The sequence below is a fragment of the Etheostoma spectabile genome, chromosome 9 (genome assembly GCF_008692095.1).
Source record: "Etheostoma spectabile isolate EspeVRDwgs_2016 chromosome 9, UIUC_Espe_1.0, whole genome shotgun sequence".
NCBI classification, from domain to species: domain Eukaryota; kingdom Metazoa; phylum Chordata; class Actinopteri; order Perciformes; family Percidae; genus Etheostoma; species Etheostoma spectabile.
In genome coordinates this window covers 34,845,869-34,870,217 of record NC_045741.1, presented here as the reverse complement: position 1 = coordinate 34,870,217, position 24,349 = coordinate 34,845,869, and the positions used below count along the sequence as shown (strand labels likewise).

Sequence of the window (24,349 nt, the reverse complement as noted above, 5' to 3'; positions counted from 1 at the left end):
AAGACTTTCTAAAACTTGCCCCGGCAACTGCAGTTTTAGCTCCGATTTTTTTTCAATCAAAAGTACTCGCCTATTTATCACAGTTAAGATTAATGTAAAAAAATGGCCAGAATTCTCCTTTAAGTCTGCAAGATGGTCTAAGAATGTCATCCATCTTCACTTGGGCGAACCTTGCATGGTGTGGACTGCAGGAGTTTTTTGGTTGAGACGGCACCAAGTTTTCAAGCATGTCTGTTGAAATGGTGGAAGCTCCCCTTCTTTTATGCTTTAAAAAAAAAATGCTTTTCTTGGATTGGTTGCCGTCGTCAGTGCAGCAGTGATTGTGGATGAAATCATTTTGAAGTATGTCTGGTTTGGGTTCAGCTTTTCTGGGGCAGCAATGCCCACCCAGGAGGACCTGCTGATCTGGCTCTTATAAAAAAATAAAAAAAAACTCTATTCCACTTTCTCTCCCAGAGAAACACAAATAAATTCCTTTTAATCAGCCGTGGGTTCTTTGGGGGATCATTTGGAAGGAATGTAATTTATACTTAAAGTATAGTTATTCATAAGGTAAATGTGCTTTGGTAAGCTTGATTTCTCTCTCCCACAGCTGGCCTTTGATATACCCGAGGGTGATCTCGCTGCAGTTTAGATGAAGACACAATTATTAGAGGCGGCGTGGAGGTGGGCTTTGAAACGGTTACACTCTGTGAGAATTGTAAAACTCACGCACCACGAAAGATATTTCAACAAATGATTAAATACAAATTCTCCGATATCATGAGAGATCCTTGGCTCTAACTTCCTGTCTGTCTTCTTTCCATCTTGTTCGCTACTCTCCGGAATGCTGAAGGGAAAAGGTCCAGAGTTCAGCTCCTCTGAAAGGGGATCCAAACCGCGTGCTAACGAGAATGCCAAGCCTAACAGGGACTGACAGCTCATCGCACTGAGAACTGCTGTGTGTAAATGTGTGTGTGAGGGTTGGGGGTTGGTGTCAGAGTGTGCCAAATATCTATGTGCATTTATTATGAGAAGGTAAACATCCTTGGTGAAGCTTAATAACTCTCTTATTTTTTCACACACATGCATGCAGGAATGCACCCGCATAAACACGCAATGAGTTTTAAATTGCACCCAATCACACAGGCACACTGTCTACGTGCATCAATCAGTCAGCAATAATAATCTAAAAGGATGTGACTCGCCCATCCCCACCTAACTCCATCATGGCCATAACCACCAGCTTTCCCCGCTCCGTCTATCGGGCTCAGATGAAAAGCAGATGGGTTTAGAGGGTAGTGAAAGAGAGACAGGAAGAAAGACATAAAGAGAAATAAAATGAGTGTAAAGTCAGATGAAGACTAAGGGTCAGAGTTAGACAAGAGAGATGAGAAAGTGCTAAAGAGAAATTGTCCAGGGAGAAAGCGAGGGAGAAAGCAAAGAGGTCAGGAAGAGAGAGTGAGAGAGCAAAAGAGAAAGTGAGAGACAGACAGAAAGGGAGATAAAGGCAGCTGAGGGGTCAGGCTGGGAGCGAGGGAACAGTCAGCCATTTTCACATGAAAGGAATCCAACCAATCCCCTCAATGATAAACATGTGTCTGTGTCACCCATCCCAGGTCTCTGCTTGATTTGTGTGTGTGTGTGTGTGTGTGTTGTTCACCGTTACAGACACTTGTATGATGATACCCACTTTCACACACACCAACATCTCGTCCACCATTTTAGCAACAGCAGGGGAAACGTAGCACATTAGTGTGAACTGACACAAGCCATCACACCCTCGACACGAGATTAGAGCCAGACAGCAAACATAGCATCTCCTCTCCTGAATACTTTCCTAAAGTCCTGACCTCACCTGCCTTCTAACATGCTGCTCACTTACACTCTCAAAGAGTAGACAGAATAACTTGAACACCCCATGAAATAGGAGCCAAAAGTAGTTAAATCAAAACTGCAAACACAGAAATGGGTGACATGTTAAGGTTGGCACACAGTGACAGCTTGCAGGACACTGCGTGTATGACAACGTCCTTCCATTTTGGACTTTACACAGACAAGATGGTTGGCAGTTGGTCAACGGCGCAAATTTCCAATGTCACAGTGGTTTATACCAAATAACTGCAACATCCCTGGCTGAGGGCCTTTGTTGCATGGCGTGCACCTTTCTCCCCTCTTGTATCTTGTGGAGTCACCTTATGGAATGGACTGAACACTGACATCAAACAGAGCCATCATAACCTTCAGTTCAAAAATAGATTAAATCATTACTTGATCAAAACAGAAAAGAATAGACAGGAACATAGGAATGGAACTATGATGTAAAAGTATTGTTGTATATTGTTGATAATAATAAACAACATAGTATGCTGTGTTTGCATATCTACTTAATATGATTTTGTGAAATAGGGGCAGGACCCAATAAGCTATTTGCTTCCACCTGCTCCTTCTCAGACTAATCCTTCTATATTATATATATATATATATATCTTTATATATATCTTTTGCATGTGTTTGCTTCCCTGTGTGTGTATGTGTGTGTGTGTAACAAGCATAGTGTATGCTAATGCGCTGTTAAAATAACAATGAAATGTTGGTTACTGACTTTAGACCAGGTTTTTGTGGTCAGTGGTACAATTTACTAGATAGCAATATGTCAAGAATTTGCCTGAACACACCTCCCTGTAAAACCACGCCTATGGGTGCAAAGATGGGCGCAGGTCCCTTTGCTATTTAAACGACGTGAGCGCAGGATGGGAAATTAACATCTGCGTCGGTTTTAACCCTCATGTTGTCTTCAGGTCAAATTGATCCATTTTCAAATTTTTTTTATATATCTGAAATAGAAGAAGTTGAAATACGGTTGAACATTTTTTTAAAAGCGGCAAAATTGACGAGAAGAAAAAATACCAAAACTTCATAAAAAACTTTGAGATAAGGTGAAAAAAATTTTCATGGTCACAGGGAAGACAACACAAGGGTTAAAATAGCAAAGTCACTGGTGTCGGACTTTGCGCCGCGATGCGCTGGGTGCAAAATAGGGCCCTATGTCTCTCTGTTTGTTTGGCATATTTTTTGTTAAGACTAGTTCTCTTCTTGACATATTAGATACATTTGCACTTGCATAGATGATTTGAGGCAAAATGAGCCAACATCACAGCAACATAACAGTCTGGATTTCCAGACGTCTTTTATAGCACAAATGCTACTGGCATTCAACCTAATAGGACTCACATTTGTAGCAGTGTTTGCTGTTGAGGTAAATGTAATTTTTTCTTAAGTGTCGACATTATTTTCTCTTCTAGAGGTTCCTTCCCATTTCTTTTACTCTTTTTCTCATTCAGGGATCTCTGCAGTAAAAGTGGAGGTACCCTCGCTGTACCCTCTCACCCCCAGAGACGGGGGTTGAGAGGAGGGCCTCTGTTGCTCTCTGTTGACTCAACCACCTTCTTGGAGTGTTGCCGTGGCCACTGCCAGCCTGGCCTGAAACGAACCAGGTGGGGGTGTGGGTGGGGGTGCAGACAGAAAGAGCAGTGGGTCAGTGAGGGAGAGGAAATGAGGTGGCGAGAAAGGGACGGTGACCTGAGGGAAAGGGAAGAAAGAAGAGAAACTGGGAGAAGGAGAGTTTTGTTTTAGCGGGTGAGCATTCTTGAGCTTGTTCATGTTGTTCCACAGGTAATGCAAACATCTGTGTGTCTGTGTTTTTCTATCTTCTATTTTTTTCCATCTTTAAGGTACTTCATGTGTTTATATGTGTATGAATGTTAATACTAGTGTGTGTTTAGTTGCGTGTTACTTCCTTTATAGTATTTTCACAACTATGGCTGTGGTGGACAGGGTATTTATTTGTGGAAGCTATAGAGTACAATCATTCTTCTCCATTCTTCTGTTGTAACCCTGAACTCTGCAAGGCATCTGTGTGTGTGTGTGTGTGTGTGTGTGTGTGTGTGTGTGTGTGTGTGTGTGTGTGTGTGTGTGCGTGCATGTGTTTGTGTGTTGAGCCATTGAAACCATGTCTACTCACCCGTAACCACACACTGCTGATTGGGTCACTGGCACACACTCATGCATGCAGAAGAACACAAACACTCACAGAGACACACACACACACACACACACACACACACTCAGAGTGCGGCACTTCATTTCTACTCAATTGACTGACAGATATTGTTTTGTTTTCAGTGACCCTCAAGTCGATAACATCATGTTGGTGTGTTAATGTGTGTTTGTGTGTGTGTAAGACACATAATATTCACATTTTAAGTGACACACTGAAGCCACAGCCTCGACTTCAACGCTTAATTACTGTCACCGCCGATGTGAAGCTGGTACTAAACCAACAGTGATCTAGTAAAATCCCAGTGTTAATTAAGATAGGCTTTGGCCCAGGGGGAGTGTGGTGAGATGGAAACTGAGAGCCTGGCGCGGAAAAAAAAGCTCTTGTTTATTTAGACAATACCACCAGTAATACACACATAGACAGAGGGCATAGTGAAGTAATGATTATTTTTGGCCACATCAACACAAAGATTAGTTTGAATTTGGTGAAACACATGTCTATTTTATAGTCCACTACATAGGAGGCAAATCATTTCTTACAATAAAAAAAAAAAAAAACTAAACAGTTCTGGAAACTCACAGCAGCTTTGTTTAATGTTTAAAATGTTTCCTCTGTGGTGAGACTTGGCCCATTATGCTGGTGTGTGTGTGTGTGTGTGTGTGTGTGTGTGTGTGTGTGTGTGTGTGGTGTGTGTGTGTGTGTGCTTGAGAGAGAGAATGTGCTGATTAAGAACTTTAATTTCTAAGTTTTTTCTACAACACAATACAAGCTTCAGTTTTCCAAATCAGATTGGGAACTTGTCAGTCCCTCCAGGATTTCGTGGGCTTTTTTTGTGATTGTTGCGGCCCAAAATGCCTGATTTTGCAGGAGCTTTTGTAAAAATATTTAGATAAAAGTTGCAATGTCTTTTGTTTGTAGCGATGAAGTTGCGGGAGACAGAGAAAGTTGCAAAAAAAGCTGTGATTTGTTTTGTTTTGTAGTGCTTTAAAAATAAAAAGGAAACTTGTTTTGAGGAAAATAAAATTACTCTATGGCGAGTTTTCCTAGCAACAATGCCAAAAGGCTTAGGGTGCTGCAAATGTTAATATAATATGAAAATGGCTGGTGGATTTAAGACAAAAAAATACTAATTTATTGAATGAAATTTGAACATGTCTGTCAGTGGCTTGTTGATCTTTACTTTGTCAGGTCATTTCCTATCCTGGGCTGGGACACACATTCATACGGTTTGATAAAGCACTTATTGGACTTAAACTTATAATTGCACGTACAGTAACGAGCGTAGCTGTCCTCAATTTAGATCATCCTGTTGGTCTCATCTCCGTTTTTTCCTGCATCCACCGTGTGCGTGTTTGTGTATGTGTGTGTCTGTCGCGGGGGAACTGAGCAGCCTCTCCTGCTGCAGAGAGCCGACAGGATTGAAACAGCGGCTGCTTCAACAACATCAGAGTCAAAAATAATTAAAGCGTACATTCATGTTTAAATGTCTAGAGGTTGACAGGACGGTCTGACATGTTTTGCACGGTCTTTTGCTGTACATTTTGTTGGTAAATATGAGATGTTCAGAGCAGAAACAAGGAAATGAATATGGCCACGTATGTGTGACATCAACCCATTCTCACTCCCGCTAAATCATTGGCTCTCAGAGTCACATACTGATACAAAGTCTGCCACGTGGGACTGCTGTGATTGGTTAAAGTCATGGGAAACTTTGGTTATTGGTCAAATTTGCAGAAAAGTTGCAGTGATTACTAAAAACTGCAAGTCGCACGAAGTCAAGGTGATTGGTCGATTTCGCGACAACGCAAAATCCTGAAGGGACTGACTGTACACATGTTGAGTAAACTTGATATTGCTGCAATTAGTTGATTCACACACAAAGCGCAATAAATCCACAAAATAATTTTTCCATTGAGTTAATTTTTTTACCTGCAATTTTGCCCAGTTGACCAATAGCATGCCACCTTGACAGTGCTGACCTTTGAGGGGACAGAGAGGCGGAGAGTCAGAAATGATGGAAGTTGTCATAACATATTCTGCATCTGTCACTTTGATTTAACCTCCTCTGTCTGTCGGAGTATAAACTCTTCCACAAAAGAGAAATTGTTAGCAAACAGTTTTTAACAAGAGTCAATGGTACAAATACTTTTTAAAATAAATAGTGTGAACTTATCCTTATCCCGCAAACTTAGAGCTTTATTTTCCCTTCTTATTTTCCCCAATTGTGTATGAATGGTGAACTATATGCCAGGGTGAGTGAATAAATAAATAAAAAAAATAGAGAAAAGCTATTGCGATAGACTAGCACTAGCCTGACTGGCTAGAGCATTAGCAGTTAGCTTGATACAGCAGTACACAAACTATGCTCCACTAGCTGTTTATTCCAAAGGTTTTCGTTTTGCCTTCCAGTGAAGACAAACTGCATAAGTTGTAATTTTGTTTATCCAGCACTCCCCCCGTCTGCTTCAGCATTCCTCTCCATCCGTGTGGCCTGTTTGATGATTTGCGGCCCATCTCAAGCCACAATCCTGTGATCTGGTGGTCGGATTGACCATAAACCCTCAGCATGGCCAACCAAGTCTGCCCTTGAGCCACTGTGGGCCGCACAAATGCACACAAAGCACTCACATTCATAGACAGATGTATGTACCCACATATGTACAACTCAACTACGAACACACACACACACACACACACACACACACACCACACACACACCACACACACACACACACACACCAACACACACACACACACACACACAATTATGGGTCTTTCCCACATGCTGATCTCTTCTGTCAAAAGCCTATGCTGAACTGTGGTCCAACCCCAATGTTTTCCTTAATAGAGGGTATTGGTGCTAAAACTATTAGAGGCAGCAATCATAGTCTTAATCATATTGGATTTCTTTATGCAAAGCACTTTCCCTAGGAGCCTGCACGGTTGGTGAGAGCTTTGGGTGGTTGACGGTTGGATAAATATGGAAGTGTGTGTGCCTCGCAAGCAAGCAAGCCAGCAAGAAAGAAAGAAAGAAAGTGTAGTTACACTTCTGCAGTATGAATCTGTGTTCACGTATGTGTATGCTTTTGAATATAGTAGTTGGTGCCATTTAGCAAACTGTGGTTCAGTTTTGGGGTTCCAGACATTAAGACTTAAAGCAAGCAGTAACAGCAGGTACCTGATGACAAAGCCACTACAGAGATCAAGGAAGAGCCAAGAATATGTGTCACCGATTCATCAAGGACTATATATTCATGCATGCACCAGACATGGTGAAATTCATTTCCCTGCTGGCGTTATGATAGAATTATTACATTAGCTCACATTGGTTGGTGCATGCAGACACAGACACACACGATTACTAGGATCTATCTTCATTAGCTCTCAGCTTTCTCAACCTCAATCTCTCTCACACCATTCCACACACACATACGTGCATACACATGCAAAAATGAATCGATGTTGTAAATAAAGTGAGGAGAAAAACATTCTCTAAGGCTTGGCGTGTGCTCTAATCAACAGAGCTTAGAGCACAAACTGCAGATTTATTATTAAATGCCTCTGATGTGACAGCCAGCACTGCTGCTAGCCAAGGCCAGCTAGCCCTCATGTTGTCCTCGGGTCAAATTGACCTGTTTTCCTATATCAATGTTCTTTTTAACTACCCAATTACCCAAAATGACAGGATTGATTCCACACAACGCTCTTTGGCAAGTACAACTCTCTGCTTTCATTAATTGTGGGGTGTCGTATTCAATTTTATAGCATTTGAAAAAAAGAAAAAAATCGAAGTGGTTTTGAAATAGTATTGAGTAAAAGTTGACATATTCCAGTCTGTGATTATCCATCAACATACATTCCTTTAATTTTAGTCCAAATAATTCCTAATTTCTGCTTTTCTAACTCAAACATTAGGTATAATTTCCTATAAATGAGGTTTATGGACCATAAATTCCAGAAAAAACTGTAAAACTAAAGTTAATAAGTCAGTGTAGTTGAAAACGTTAAAAAAGTGACCAACATTTTAAAAACAACTTCAAAAGTGTTGAAAAATGAGACTAAAACGTAAGAAAAAGTTAAAAACATTGATAAAAAGCGTCAACAATAGTCATTTTCAATCTTGATGGAAAGACAACAGAGAAAGAGCTACTGATCTAGTGTGACACTACCTTCCACCTCTAAACCCCTGGCAGCATGGAGGAGTTGTTTCCCATATCACTGGGCCGTCTCTCCGCCTTCCCCACCTCCCACTCAGGGCTTCTGAGAGTCTTGTTTGTTTTGCTCTGTCTCTATGTTGGCTTCCCTCAACTGCCTCTTTTTCTGGCCTCCTTCCTAACACACACACACACACACACACACACACACACACACCACACACACACACACACACACACACACACACACACACACACCACACACACACACACACACACACACACAATACTGTCTCTATTTTCTCTGTCTCTCCCACACAAACACAAGCAAACACACACACAAACACACAAATCCTTGTTGTCTCCAGATATCCCTCCTCCAACGTTGATTAGTTGCTCCGACGATGCAGGCCGAATCATTTATGGGCTGCTCGTGAAAATGATTTATTCTTCCTCAGTTCAGTTTTGGGCAGAGGCCTGATGTGGGTTTTAGCTGTCAGCATGAACAGGTTCTGTTAATTAATTGCAGCATGGTGAGGCCAAAATTGCTGAACCACAGTAATTAAGAGAAGCACTTTGGAAACCTCCTGGCTGACGTTCATAAATCTCATTATTTTGTTCACTTTTCAGGACACCCATGTTTGGATTTTTTTGTCCCCTTTTTTCTTTTTTTGAACAATAGAGCTCTTAAAGACAATTCATATGTATGCAGTGGGTAAGTAAAACCCTATTTCTTTATACATCATTTTCAGTTTTACACACATATTCCTCCCTTGCATCTTTTTTCCTCAACAGTGTTACTTCTGACTTTTCCTTCCCTAGTTTGGTCTCTGTCCCCAGCTGAACTTTCACTCCTCTGTGAAGGTTGCTGTTGCCATTTAAAGGCCTCTGTGAGGATGATTGAGTTTTGTGCAAGTGCGTGATATCGCTCCAAATGATCAGTCCATGTACTGTAGAAGTGGATTAAGAAGTGATCAAGTGTACCAAGATTTCTCCAGTCAGTCCAGCACATGACACCTTGTACACTGACTGTTAGTCTGCTCTTCATCTGCTTTTCATTCACACAGAAGGAGAGCGTAAAGAAATAGAGAAAGAGAAATGGCAGGAGTTGGTCTCATGTCTGTAATCAAACCAGGGCAGCACAGAAAGCTCTTCTCATACTGTATGTACGTACGTCAATGTTTGTGTGTGACAACTGTACATTAATTCACTAACTACGCAACCGCAGAAGTAACTTGTTACATAGCTCAGCTCTGACAATGCGGCTTCTAACAAATCAAAAGCCTTCCGCACCTTTCTGTATTTTACACATGGAGAAATAGAAAACAAGCAGCCACCTTAAAGTTTGGAGGCATTTATTCTCCACCACCAACGGCGACCTTAGCCACGGTGACTGCACGTAGCACTCTGCAGAGTTTAAATACGCACACTTCATCTCTGAACAAAACCCAGCTGGTTCATGATCATGGGCTTTACCAGTGGCTAGCTAGCCAGACAGCACGTAACGAGACAACTTAGGAGTTACTGGAAAGTGCATTCTTAATCTTTTGGCAGTGGCGAAAGAACATGTTCTGGACCAGCCTGACAAACACGTCTACACACACACACACACACACACACACCACACACACACACACACACACACACACACCACACACACACACACATATTACGATGTACAGAATGCGGCATGGCAGGGGGTTAATCTCCCTCTCATTACTGTAAGAAAAGATGCAGCCAATAAACATTTTCCAACACTAAAAAACTTTTTTTTATATTTGTCAAACACATAGAAGAAGTCTCTCTGGTGGTCCCACAGTTTTTAAGTGCTGGCAAACCTCAGTAGGCGATAGTTGGGAAGGTTGTATACTGTACATTTGTGTGTGTTTGGTTCTTTCTTTCCACGCTTTATCTGAGGCAGCTTGTTCTCATCAGGAAGATGATTTGGAAACTGCTGCCTCATGGATGTGCTGACAAGTTTTGAAATGACAGAGCAGCTGGACCTAGCTCACTGTGTGATTTCCCCCCTGAAAACCTTTATTTAACACACACACACACACGTATACTGTTTGTTCACAGTCTGTGTCTCAAGGTATACATTATCATTTTGTCTGTCTCTGTTTTTCTGTAGACAAAATACGCTTGCATGAAATTGATAATTTTTCCTGCTGATTTGCCGTGAAATGGTGTGCTTGTGTGGGATTACGCTGCATTTGCTTCAGCATCGAGTCTAATAGAGCCATGAGTGGAGGAGAGGAGAGAATGTTTGGTCTACTTACTCGTCCTTCTGGTGCTACAGTCTATTAGACAGTCAGAGCACTGTGCAATTTGGATAAACTCTACAGTGAAGACAGACACGTGGAAACACAAACACACAGTACCCACATGCATGCACGTCTACACACAGGCAGCAAGTACCATGTGCGTGTGTGTGAGTGTGTACAAAGTGGAGCACAGGAAGGAGGAAGCACATATAAGCTAAATAAACAGAGATCAGTGACAGTGGTGGAAGGGGAGCCGCCATCAAATGAAAAAACAAAAGAGAACGAGTAATTGGGTGGGAGAGGGATGAAGGGCTCGTTGTTGAACTGTATAATCTAGAGATTTGTCATTTAGAGCGCATAACCTGGGTGGGGAAAGGGGGGAAGGCTGGTGCTTGAGGGTTTGAAAATTGATGGAAGATGAAGAGACACAAGTTGTATTTTGGAGAGATAGGGACAGGGCAGAGGATGGAGGGGCTTTAGGAGGATGTAGAAGGGAGATGGTGGAGGACAAATCTGCCCAGCTGCTCTCCAGACCTGTTAGACAGAGGAGGAGGAGGAGGAGGAGGAGGAGGAGAGGGACAATAGGTCTGCTCCCTCCTCTCTACCTCTCCTGGTTACTGTAACTGTAAACATCTGGCATTTATGCCCCCATGCTCTCTCTTACTTACATCCTCCATTTACCTTCTACTACTTTTCTGAAGCACACAAGCACGATATGCAGATGTTAACTCGTACACAAAACCTCTCAATCATATCCCTTTGATATGAAAATATGCTTTTTATATAGACATGGTCTGCTGCATCTCACTCAATGCTACTAAAGTGTAGTAGTTTGCAGGGGTAAACCGATCTGCCAGTCAAATAGTGCAAACAAGAACAATTCCATATTGAATGCTTACTGAGCTGCACACACAAACTCACAAAGAGAAAAATCTGTTTGACAGGCATTTGAACATCATGACAATGATGTGTGATGATTGGAGGCTGCATCCATGCTTCATACACACACGTGCACACACACACGCGCACACAAACACACACATACAAACCTCTGCATTGATTTCTCTATTTAAAAAGAATTATTCACCTGGACCAGCTCCTACTAACAGTTTGGACAACTGCTGTTTCTCAATCTGGATCCGAATTTTCCTGCACTACACAATTTTAGTTCATGCAGGAGATCATGCGCTGTGCTCATGTTTCAGCCGGACCTCAGATGTGGACTTTGCAAAGGACAAATAATTCTTTGGGTATCACTCTGTCTAAAGCCATTAGTCCAACTAAAACAGACTGGGGGAGATAAGAGAGAGTGGTCGGATCCTGGTTAGGGGCCGGGGAGGCATGTTTTAAACATACACGGCTGTTTCTGCCTGCTCTTTTCTCAAGCATCAGAGAAGACCCAGCTCATCTGGTTTGGATAGCATCACACATCATAATGGGAGCCGGCTAAATCCAATGGAATTCTATGAGAGTTCTTCCCTTGAAAGAAAAAGGCAGACTGTGAAATGTGTTAGGATTAGTGGAGGCCATGATGTTAGAGGTGGACTATGAGCTTTGAGGGAGATAAGGTTAGAGTGACCTGATCTAGTGTAGATCTTAGCAAGTCCTTTAATCTTATTTTCCTTAAAACAGCTGAGGGAAATCTGAGTGCTGTTTATTTACTTCAGTGATCTCATAGAAAAAACTGTTTCTCGAAATAAAGCAGATCACGCCACTAAGAAGGATGAAAATGATACTTCACACACGTTTCTTTAGTTCTCAGTGATTCAACAGAGATCATTTTACCGACCTAACAGCTAAGGTATATGCTGCACTTTCAACACATCATACAGTCCCTCCAGGATTTTGCTATGTCACGATCGCACCAATTCACGCAAATTAAACTAATCACCGCGACTTTGGTGCAAATCACAATTTTGACCAATCACTGCAACTTTTTCGCAAATTTGACCAATAACCGGAGTTTTTCCGCGACTTCAACCAACCCAATTGTTTGGCTGTAAAAACCAAAACAAATGAGCTAAAAGATGCTAAAACTCTTGGCAAAATGGAACTGATCTTTTTTCTTTGGGTCTGTCATGAGTTATACACTCAATGTAAACAGTAATTGGATCTATTGAATATAAAAATACTGATTAGTGCATATTTTCTTTACCTTTTGTGTTTTTGTATTTACTTTTGGTGCGTTGGACAGATTTTCCTTTCTCTGCCTGTCACCTTTACCTATTAGGCTACTCCTGTTAGGTTCAGCTGTGTTGTCCTAATATATTTTCACACAGACTAATTCCTATTCAACAGCTTTGGCCCCTTACTGTTAAAAGAAAGCAAAAGCTAGCACAATTCCCTTCTATAACTTTCCACCACTCTTTCACACCCTCCGCTTGTGGGCATGAGGGACCAGCTGTGTGCTTTTTCAGTCCAGATCAAGTGATACTTTATTATTTTCTCTGTTTTCTGAGGAGCCAGGGAAGCTGGGATGACTGGCTCAGCGGCAGAGCTGCCAAGTCCAACAGTGGGGTTTGTTTGTGGACAAGTGTAGGGGCGACACCCCACCCCCCATTCACTGGAGACTTATTAAGAGGAGAGACAGGAGGCTCTGGGGACTGGAGGGGTGTATACAGTATGTGTATATGTATGGGTGCCTGTGGGTCTGGTTTTATTGGAGGAAAGAAGATAAACAAGCGGAGAAGAGCAAGCAGAGTAAGGGGGATAGTAGTGGAGGTGGAAAGAAGGAACTTTAGTCAGAGGAAGAAATGAGGAGAAAAAAATGTATGAGGGGGCTAAGAGAAGGATTACTCCCATCATTAGACCCTCACCCCCTGCTTCAGAGAGGAAATAAGACAGGACGGAAGGAAGAAGGAGGGGAAAGAATAGAGGGCTTTCTGCGGATGCAGAGAGCAGCAGGCCTTTGCCACTGGGATTGTCCCTCTGGTAATCCCTGGATTTCCTAGGCTGAGGCAGGAGGTAGACAAGGCAGAGAAAGAGAGGGAATGAGAAGAGAGAGAAAGGAAGTGCGAAGAGAAAGAAAGATAGAGACAAAGGAGAAACAATATTCAAAATATTTGAAAATCTGGAAAATATCTGAAATGTCTTCTCATTCATTTTCTGCAATATGTGGTTTGTGTACAGGTATTGCTCAAAGGTTTGGGTGCTTATGGGTGGTTGTATATGTGAGTGAGTGAGTGAGTGAGTGAGTGAGTGAGTGAGGTGAGTGAGTGAGTGAGTGACTGTATGTGTGTGTGTGTGTGCGTGTAACGTGGGTATTAACAGGGATAAAGATTTGGAAGAAAGCAAGGCTCTGGCTTGCCATAGCTCATGCCAGATGTGACGAGTTGAAAGTGCTGCTTACCTTCAATAACCAAACATGCAAGGCGCCGAAGGGCTGTAAAACTATTTCGGCAACACTCTGACGTTGTTGGTTGCGTTTGAGGCATTTTAATGCTCAGTGTTTTCTTTAAAGCTCTCGACAGGTTCCAGGATTCCCTTGGAGTAAAATAAGAAAGAGAAAGTCTTAAAGGACATTGTTGATAAAACTGTAGGAGACAACAGTGAAGCTATCATGTGAGACTGTCCAGACAACTTTGATGTGGTCTTGTGTGACACCATCTTTCCACTCTAATGTATTCAAGGTGCTTTTTAAAGCTAGCACGGAGTAAAGGGTCAAACAACATCAGGCTTTTAAAATACCTCCGCCACTGCTATATGCTTATTCAAGCACGCAGTCATACTGAGATAGTACAACTTAAAAGAAAACGGACACAAGGGTGTTTTTTATGAAGTGTGTGGCCATGAAGAGGAGAGCATACTCACACAAATTGGTTTCCACCCTTTTTTGGGGCTGTTCTGTGGGGAACAGGGATGAGCTATCGCACTTCTCCTATTCTTGGGTTGCACTGGATGTTATTTCAACTCCCTACCTCCTTCCCTTCCATCACCCCAGGATGCTGTGAACCCAATCCCCTCTTGCCGTCTGTAGCTGGAGCCTAGGGGAGGGGACGCTGGCTCGGCCCAGAGGAACCCAGCAGTGCATGTCCTGGGTCAGGGATCTAGATCTCTTTCTCGGGCGATGAAACACAAGCGGCTCTCAGCGAGACGAGAGCGGTCGAGGGGAACGCACCACCCTCAAACTGTTTGTACTGTTTTCTTTATCAGAGGCTGATTAAATGACCAGTCACAAAGACAGAGAGTTAAATTCCCTTTCTGTTTGGATGGTCGGAATTCAAAGAGGCTACAAAAACTTTAAGAATCAACTGATAAATGAAATGAGGTGCCATAAATACCATCAACATAGCACCATGTTTTCAGCAATTAATAGCTTCTATTACATATTTACTGTTTTATGGAAACTAAGACCACTCCTCCCATTAACCAGAGAAATAAGGAAATGTGCTTTATGTCACAGCTTGTCACTCCTACGTCTGCTCCACATATGCTTATTTGGAAGAGGAAAAAAATGATAATACCAAATACTAGCATTTTACTTGCTCCATATTGATAGAAACTATAATGATTACCCCATGTACAAAAAATACTTTTTTTATTATCTCATAGTTAGAAAATTCATAATAAAAACAGTACTGACCGAGTTTTCAGTTCTTTGTGTCCTATCAACAGTTTTAAAGATCTCAGCCTTCTATGGGGGAAATGATTTTTGGGCTGCAGGGAAGTTTTGAATTTCAGTATCGCAGCATGCTATTATCAGCCACTTTGGTCCAGACTATAATATTCCTCTTATTGGACAGATTGGCATAACATTTTGTACAGATATTGATGGTTTCCATAGCAAGAGTTCTACTGAAATTGTGGTGATCCCCTGACTTAATCTATCAAACTTTTAAGTTGTCCTTTATGAGTAAATGATAAACTAAGATGGTGAAAATGGTAAACATTATACTTGCTAAACATCAACATGTTAGCTTGCTGACATTAGCATTTATCTCAAAGCACCGCTGAGCATAAGTTTAAGGCTGGAAGGTTTTACATTGGAGGGTTTAAAAAACTAAAACAGTCTCAGATGTTTAGAGGGGAAAACCACCTTTAAGTGGAACTGCTCACAACTCACAGACGTGTGATCTCAAATAGACACTGCTGCATTGCATCAAAAAGTCACAAACCAAAAACATTGGCAACCACTGCAGTTAGGCCATCCATGTGACTTCCTATAGTAGCAGCCAGTGTGACGATTAAAGAAGTGGGGATTTATTACTGTCATTGTGTTCATAACATCTGAGAGGACAACAATTAAAAACGAGGAGTAGGAAAAAGATGATGGATCTACTGAGAATAGCTTTGTTTACGAAAGAAGTAGATGTGTAAAGGAACACACTTTCTCAGATCTCCTGACTGACACTGGCACACACTGCCATGCTTTCATGCACCTGACTGCCTGGTAATACCCAGAATCCATGCCAGGCCTACTGTATACCCGTACACTGTGTATACCAGCTAACCCGGACGCTTCACTGCACTAATGGAGAAGAATCACCTCCATCTGTACAGCACATGCCTCACTCATAGAGAACAAGGCTCTATTTGTGTTATACCATTCTTTCACACGTTTTTTTCCTCTGCTCTCCTCCTGCTATTCCTCCTTCATTCCTTTGCTCTTTCTTCCTGTTGTGGAAATTATGTCATTGTTTTACCACATCTAAGAGATGAGCAATGGATAGAACAATTAAAAGGGGTGGCTTTGGGAAAGTGGGCATTAGGGAAGGAAAAAGATGGAAGTAGACAAGATTGAAACTTTGATATCTGTGCATTTACTGCTGTTGTCAATGATGTGTTTTTAGACTTAGACTTAGACTTCTCTTTATTTATCCTTTGGGATGACTCCCGCAAGGAAATGAAATTCCAGCACCATTTTTTAGCAAGAAAGAACAAATTAAAAATAGATTAAAAAAGAAAAGAAAAGACAGTTATAAAGACAACAAAATAACAATAATGATAATAACAACAATAAGAACATTTGTCAAATAAAACAAACAAAAGACCATAAATTATTATTAAAGTGTCCAGTGTTGAGTCCAGTATTGAAGTGATAAAGTGACTAGGTGTGCGTGTATGTATGTATGTAGTGTACTGTGTGTATGTATGTATGTATGTTTACTGTGTATGCATGTATGTATATATGTATGTATATATGTTATATGTATGTATATATGTATGTATGTGTGTTGTAGTATGTATGTATGTATGTGTGTATGTGTAGTATGTATGTATGTAGTTGTCCTCTCTGCCCTATTTCCTCCTCCCCCTAGTGAGGAGTTGTAGAGTCTGATGGCATGAGGGACAAAGGAGTCCTTGAGTCTGTTGGTCCGGCACTTGGGAAGGAGCAGCCTTCACTGAACCGGCTCCTCTGGGTGCTGATGGACGGTGTGCAGGGGTGCTGGAATTTTCAGTAATAGCCAGCAGTTTGTCCAATGTCCTCCTCTCTGCCACCGTCACCAGTGAGTCCAGCTTCATGCCGACCACAGAGCCGGCCCGCCTGATCAGTTTGTCCAGCCTGTGGGTGTCCTTCTTTGATATGCTGCCCCCCCAGCCACCACAGTGTAGAAGAGGACACTGGTGACCACAGAGGTAGAACATCCACAGCAGTTTGCTGCAGATGTTAAAGGAGCGCAGCCTCTCAGGAAGTACAGCCGGCTCTGTGTCTTCCTGTACAGGTGGCTGCTGTTTGTGTCCAGTCCAGTTTGTTGTCCAGCCACAGCCCGAGGTATTTGTATGATTGGACTGCCTCCACCTCAACTCCCTCCAACAGGACTGGTTGCGGTTTTGGTCTGGACCTCCCAAAATCAACGACCAGCTCCTTTGTTTTAGAGGTTGTTGAGCTGTAGGCAGTTAGTGCGACACCAGAGAGCAAAGTCCCCCACCAGACTCCGATACTCCTCCTCCCTGTCCCCCCTGATACACCCAACGATGGCTGTGTCATCTGCGTACTTCTGTATGTGACACAGCTCTGAGTTGTAACAGAAGTCCGAGGTGTACAGGGTGAAGAGAAGAGGGGCCAGCACTGTGCCCTGGGGGGCTCCAGTGCTGCTGACCACAGTGTCAGACATGATGTCCTTCAGCCTGACGTACTGTGGCCTGTCGGTGAGGTAGTCTCTGATCCAGTCCACCAGATAGGGGTCCACTCCCATCCTGATCAGTTTGGGATCAGTTTTAGTGAGATTTGACCGACTCATGCAGCTGTAAAGTGAAAAAGAATCCTGGGTATTATATTTTCTTCTCTTCGCCTGAGTTCAGTGTTTGGCCTTTTCAGTTTGACACTTCCTTCTGTTGTATCACGGCCCAAAGCCCTTTAGTACTATCCATCACTCACATTCACCGATTCCGATTTAAGGAGGTATAAAAGGGGAGGGATGTAGTCGACAAGAGTGAGCTCTCTCGGTTCCAGTGCCTTGTCATCGGCACCTACTCATGCTTCAGACCTGTAAAACCTTCAAACAAGCTAACACTATTGCTAGCAAACAGCCAGGATTTAACGCACTTCAAGGTCAATTGCTGCAATGGACACAGATGTTGATAAATTACATTTTCTGTTCTCTTTTTTATGTTGCTCCCATGCCTGCCCTACCCCATTATTTTCATTGTTTTCTTTCCAAAGTTCGCTAATGAATTTAATTTTTGGAACGCTGCGCTCAAATCTCAGGTTCCAAGACCAGCCGAATGCTCTGCTTCTTCCAGCTTTGTTCTTATAAACCGTTCCTTTAATCACAATGGGAGTTTCTCACGCATGTATTAGATGAGACGCGGGGGAAAGACCTGCAGTAGTAAACTATGTGGTGAGCAGAGTCAAAGTTAGTTACACTGAAAAGGCCTGGCTGTAAAAGAGCCAGTCTGTCAGAGTGAGTGGACCACTTCAGCCTGAGAACACCCACTCTATCAGCCAACACGTGCGTGCGTGCACACACACACATCCACATGTATGCGTATACATGCGAGCATGCACACAGAGAATGTTTGCATTTCCCCCCTCTCCCCCTCAGCCTCTCCTGCAGTGATTGACATGCTCTTTCATTCAGCCTAGCACAAACTCAGGCACCATGGTAACAGCTGCAGAGATGTTCTTTCCCCGGGAGACGGACAATATTGAAATAACAACTCCCTTAACAACGCAACCACACACACACACACACACACACACAAACACACACACCTGCGTCCTTACCATGCATCCTCTACTGAACCCTTATGTGTGTCATCGCTGGTGCTGTTTGCCGTGTTAAGAAAAAAACCACCAGAGCTGGCAACATTGCAAACAGCCTGGCAGGTGTGTGTGCTCTACCAGCTCCAGCCACTGACTCCATCCAGGGCCTGCTCTGGTGTTTCTCTTGGAAAACCCTTTGAGACGTGGCAGAGCGCCCTGTGGGTCAAGGACTGTGGGCAGTGGCAACTTACTTACAAAGAATTAGCATTTGCAGAAGCAGAATTAGCTACTGTAGCTAGTTAGCCACCAGGCAGAACTACACTTGAGGTTTTAGCCTCTCTGGGCCTGGCATCACACCTCAACAAGACCTTCAGTTTAGAGCTATAAAAGAATCTTGTGTGAGATGGAAAAAGAAGCTGAAATGAGGTATAGCGTTATTACTCAAACAGCAAGGGGGCTTCTGGGATTGGGAAGTCTGGTGCTGAGATATAAGCTGAGAAAAGCACAAAGCCATATTTTTTTCAGAACTGAAAAGGTCACAGGTTTGATCGAGGCCCATTCCTGGATTGTGCACCTCTGTCAAGGCGACAGCGCGGCGCTAAGCGTTTAAGAAACTGCACTCGAGGATGAAATGTGTCAAAAAAAAAAATAAGATGAGACTCAGTTCTTGGTTGTGCAATGGGAAGAAGGGCTCAGGATCCAGCGCTGGCAGAGAGATGAGCGGAGGATGGACACTCAGACAAGAAAGGGGGATAATTTGAGCTATAAATGCAGTTAGCTCATCAGCTGTCTCTTTGCATTATGGAAAAATGAGCACTAAAGTAAAAATGAGCTTACGAGACTGGTTAGCAAGCACAATGGCCTCAGAGAGACGGAGAGAGAAAGTCACAAGGTTGAGCTTAGAGCTTGCTCGTGATTATCCCAGCGGAAGGGTTACCTGGAGTTGAAACATTCAATACGCACGATATGGGCATTTATGATTGCAAAAACATAACTTAATTGCGTGAATTACGACTCAGACTTTTGACATCGGGCTCAATCAGTTGTGCAGCTGTATCGGCCTTAAGCTGCTCCACAAATCATCTGGGCCTGGATGCTGACGTTCTCCCTGTAGTATTTTCCAAAGCTGTAGTCAAGGTTACTTGGTAATTAGGATTGTAGACATGGATCAGCTTGTTTGAAGATAGGATGAGCCCTGTCACTTATTCTGATCAAGTCAACTGAATTTGTCCTTGGTGCAATGTGGAACTGTGTGAAATTGGCTGTACACAGAAAGAGAAATATATCCCAGATAACGCACCTCTGGTTCCTGTAAGAGAGCTCAACAGTGATTGACAACTCGGTCAGGCTTGCCAGGCCAGTCAGAGGTGGCGTGGGATTGCAGAGGGCGGGAGCAGCGAGGTTAACCCCTGGTGTTAAAGACAGCTGTGGAGCTGGCTGGCGGCTGCACTCTATAAATTCTCTCTAAAGAGGGTTTACTTATGATTTTAATGGCTGCTGTAAATTTAAAGCACCCTGGCCTGGTGAAAGAGAAAGAAGGGTTATTTTTTTAAAGGGTCTCTCTCTCCCTCTCTCCATATATCTCTCTCTCTCTCTTGCCCTCCCTTTCTTCCCGTTTTCTCCTTCCTTTAGAAGAAACTCTGTGGAGTTTTGCCATGTCTCTTGTGATCTGCTTTTTACCTGTAGTCAGCCTGTATGGAAAGTATATGACAATATCCTGAAAGAAATGAACACGCTGCAAAACAACTTATATTTCACCGACACTCAGGAATAACAGCTTCATTGTATATTAAGATCACATTATACTTAAAAGAGGAACACTGGCCACGCTTGCACAATTTCTCCCCCTTCCTGGCAAATTCCTCTTGGGCGCAGAGCAGAGAATTCAGAGTTTGTGGATGCAGAAAGTAACAGCACCCTTCCTGTCTTTTGCGCCCTTTTCCTCTCCCCCCCTCCCCTTCCCTCAGGTGCTTTTTTGTTTTGGGGGAACCAGAAAACTGCTCAGCACGGGGAGCGCCCCAGCAGGCAGCCTGCGGGGGTTTTCCTACCCTACCGCGGACCTCTTTTTCTCCACAACTGGGGAAACCCTCCCCCCCTCCATCATCTTCAACCATGACACCTCCCAGGTTGGTCTCCTCCTGTAAAATTCTCAGATAACCTGCAGAACGGTTTCCTTAAAAATTCATCCCAAAACAAAAAGAAAATAAAAAATCATCCTTTTTTTGTTTTCCCTTTGTGCAAATTTTTGCAGTTTCCCAAAAAAGGGGGAAAATAGAAAGCCCACCTTTTAAAAAAGGGCATCATAAAGCCATAACACCCGATGCCGGGTTTCCCAAAGCATAATCAAATGCCATTATTCCCTTTTCTAAAACCCCCCCCCAAAATTACCCCGTATTTTCCCCCCTGCTTTTAGGGGCTGCCCCCCTTCCCTTATCAACAAATTTTCTTGATTTAAATTTTACTCGACAAAAGCTTTATCTATGCTTTTTGGCGTAAATCTACGCTGTTTCTAGGGTACTCGGTGGAGAAAAACCCCCTGTCGGGAACCCTAAGTAACCCTTCCTTTTGTGGCAAGGGCACTTTGCTCGGCCCGGGGCTTGGTAGCTTGCATTTCCCCCCCCGACTCATTTCCCATTCCCCTTCCCCCTAAAAAACCTAAATTAAAGAGGGGGGTTTTTTTTTTCCTGCTACGATTTTTACCCCGTGGTCGAAAGCACGGGGAGACACTTTTTTCTCTCAATGTGACTCAAAGGGAGCCCGCTACTCCTTCCCCCCATTTTTAATCAGGGCCACCTCTCACTCCTTTTTTCCACACTGCACCCCCACACCCCCCCTCCCGGGCCCCTTTCTATTAGATCGAGGGCACACACCAGCCAAAAGTATTAACATCAAACCCCTTACCAGGCTACGGCAAAAGCTCTGCGTTGGAAACCCCGACAAAACCAAAAATTTGCTTAAGACTTCTTTGGGGGCCAAATTTTGTCCCTTTTTTTGTTTTTTTTTATGGGGGTGGGCTTATTTCTAAAAAACCCTTTTACACAGTAAGGGGAAAAACCCAAAATTTAAAGTGGTGCTTTTTGGGACAATTTTTTGTGAAGAAACTGAGTTTCACAGACTGTCCCCATTAAAATCAAAAATCGATTGTTTCAAAATTGTATAGTGTTTTTTCCCGACTAGTATTTTTTTAGGGGGAAAGCATCCCCCCTCTGGAAATTTTTTGTTTTTTTTTCCCAAAAAACCCCAAAAAACCCAAAATTTGGGCCAACCCCTTAAATTTTAGTTGGGGAACCCCTCATACCTACTTCTCTGCCTTTGCTATCGTCCCCCCCAAATTTTTAGGCTTGGGACCCAATTTTGCAAAACTCACATTGCCACTTTTCCCTCTCCCCTCAAGTTTGGGGGGGGGGGGGGACTTGATAGTCCGGCACTTTAATAGCTCTCAGCCGTAAATACGCCATCTGACGTCCTCTGACATTGCGTTTCCTAACATAGCCATTGCTCCTTCAGCGAAGGCCTCCTTGTCGGTCTTCACACCCAGCTCTGCTAGCTGTCAAAAGGCCATTCAAAATATAGCACACACACATACACTGGTAGAGCGTTCAGTAGCTCTCACTCTGATTCTACCCTCGAATGCAGATTTACTGGAAAGCCAATTCAATTATGCTGTGTCAAGGGGCTGCCCTTTAGCTCACCCAGTAAGAGCGTTCACCCCATGTAGACTGAGTCCTGCAGTGGCCTGGGTTTGGTATCTGATCTGCGGCCCTTTGCTGCATGTCATCCCCTATCTTTCTCCCCTTTTCCTGTCTATCCACTGTTGTTAATAAAGGAAAAAGCCCCCCAAAAATAATCTTAAAAAAAATATATTATGCTGTGTCAACCTCCCTCAATGATACTCAAGTCTCATTAAACCTAACCATACCACGTAACCTCAACTGCAGAGATTCCACATAATTTACAGAGATACACACAGTGAGACAAAGTATGCACAACTTCAGACACATCTCACCATGCCTCTCCTGTTAAACCTTGACAAAATACATATCTCCCTTTTTTTACCCCCTCGCTGTCTGTGTCTATCCATCACTTTTTCTGTGGGGGTCATGAGAGCTTGTTAGCCACAGTTTCACCTACAGTCGCGGCTACAGTCGTCTCCTGCGTGAGTGCTATAAATCATACCAGTTCAGCGCTACTCCTTATGTCATAATAACATGTATTAAAATTCCCCAGCACATGCTAGAGCAATCAGACGCCTGACTGTAGTGCCTGCTTCTGTAGCCTGGTGATCTATAGCAGGTGTGTGTGTGGTGTGTGTGTGTGTGTGTGTGTGTGTGTGTGTGTGTGTGTGTGTGTGTGTGTGTGTGCGCGCGCGCGTACGTGTGTGTTATTGTCTGAGGCCGTCAAAGAGCAGGTGTTTTTTGATAGATAGGAACTATCCAGAGGCCACCAACACTCCTGATGCTCTCCTAATTCAATCTTCATCATATTAGAAAGAGACCGCCTCAGAGCAAAGCCCACCTGAGTGATAAAAGACAGGGTAATTCTTTTCAAAACTGAACTGGATCTCTCACAGACATAAAGTAAAGATAAACAAAGAGAGAAAGAGACAGATAAGAAAGAACAGGTACATGAAACAAGGTTTATATTACAAAAACACAAAGACAAGTAGGAAAGAAGCAACTTCAAAGAACTGACTGCAAAATGTTGCCACCGATAGTTCACATGGAAATTGCTGTATATGTACAGTAGCACCAAGATGAAAGTTGATAGAAAAGAAAGGTAGGGAAAGGTAAAATGAAAGGACAAGAAAGGAAAGGTAAATAAGAGAAAGGAAGTAGAAAGGAAAGAGAACAGATGATAAAAACAGACTTCAAAGAGACACATTCTAAAAGAAGAATAGAAGAGAGTAAATTGCTGGCAGTGCAGACGGACTGAGCAAGTGAGTGATACCAATAGTGAAAAAGCGAGGAAATATCTCCCCGTCACTCCAAATTTCCTGTGCAGGTGGCGATACAAAGCAGCTAATGGCCTTTCCTGTGATAACTTATCTGTATTTACCGCTACACTCCCACCTTGACCCCTCTCCGACCTAACACTTTATTCTCTCGTAATGAATCACTCACGCTATTCTCACTCATCATCAGAGCAACGTTGAAGCACTCCATCTCCAACTCTCTCTTACTCACCCAACTCTGCTTTGTTTGATTTATGAATCATGAACCTCTGTCAATCCAGATGAACCCGGGTCATTTACCCTGAAAAAACACACAGACACTAGAAGGCTTCAGGCTTGTTCGTTCTGGCTTTCTTTCCTCACTGAGTAACTAGAGATAAGTGAGTAATGTGGCTTATGTCACACAAACCATTTGGATTTGATCAGGCCTTGAAATTAACAACCACCAACCTGCCAAGTGGGAGTAAAACCTAACTGTGGCAGATAACATTATTGTGTTACCTGCCACAGTCAATCATTGTGATCATTTAATTAACACGGAATCTGCATACATGGTTTTATCTTTGTGAATTGCGGAAGCTAATCCTAAAAAATAGAAAATGTCTAAATATTCCACAGAACTTGGAGATCAGTGATAAATGTAAGGCAAAAATATAGCTAGTATAGCTTTTTTTTCTGTGGCAGCGTGAGAAAGTGGACATGGGGCTGTCCTTGTTTCCCTGAAAAATGTCCCGTTCTCACGTCAAATGTGTGTGGAGGCAGTTAATACCACTTAGTGTGTATTAACTGCCT

General features: G+C 42.9%; 1 protein-coding gene and 1 long non-coding RNA gene across 2 annotated transcripts in view; one reads left to right on the top strand and one right to left on the bottom strand.

Moving 5' to 3' along the window:
* Positions 1–2,369: 2,369 nt before the first annotated feature.
* On the bottom strand, positions 2,370–5,595 carry LOC116695819 (uncharacterized). Its single transcript, XR_004333561.1, has 3 exons — positions 5,581–5,595; positions 3,065–3,069; positions 2,370–2,443 (listed from the first exon to the last, which is right to left on the bottom strand). It is a non-coding gene; the product is annotated as an uncharacterized LOC116695819 (long non-coding RNA).
* Positions 5,596–10,957: 5,362 nt separating this feature from the next.
* Positions 10,958–24,349, top strand: part of trabd2b (TraB domain containing 2B) — a 41,554-nt gene continuing 28,162 nt past the window's right edge. The window contains exons 1-2 of the mRNA XM_032527078.1: positions 10,958–10,996; positions 20,574–20,732. Coding sequence (XP_032382969.1) covers positions 10,958–10,996; positions 20,574–20,732 — 198 coding nt within the window. The remainder of the gene's footprint in view (positions 10,997–20,573; positions 20,733–24,349) is intronic.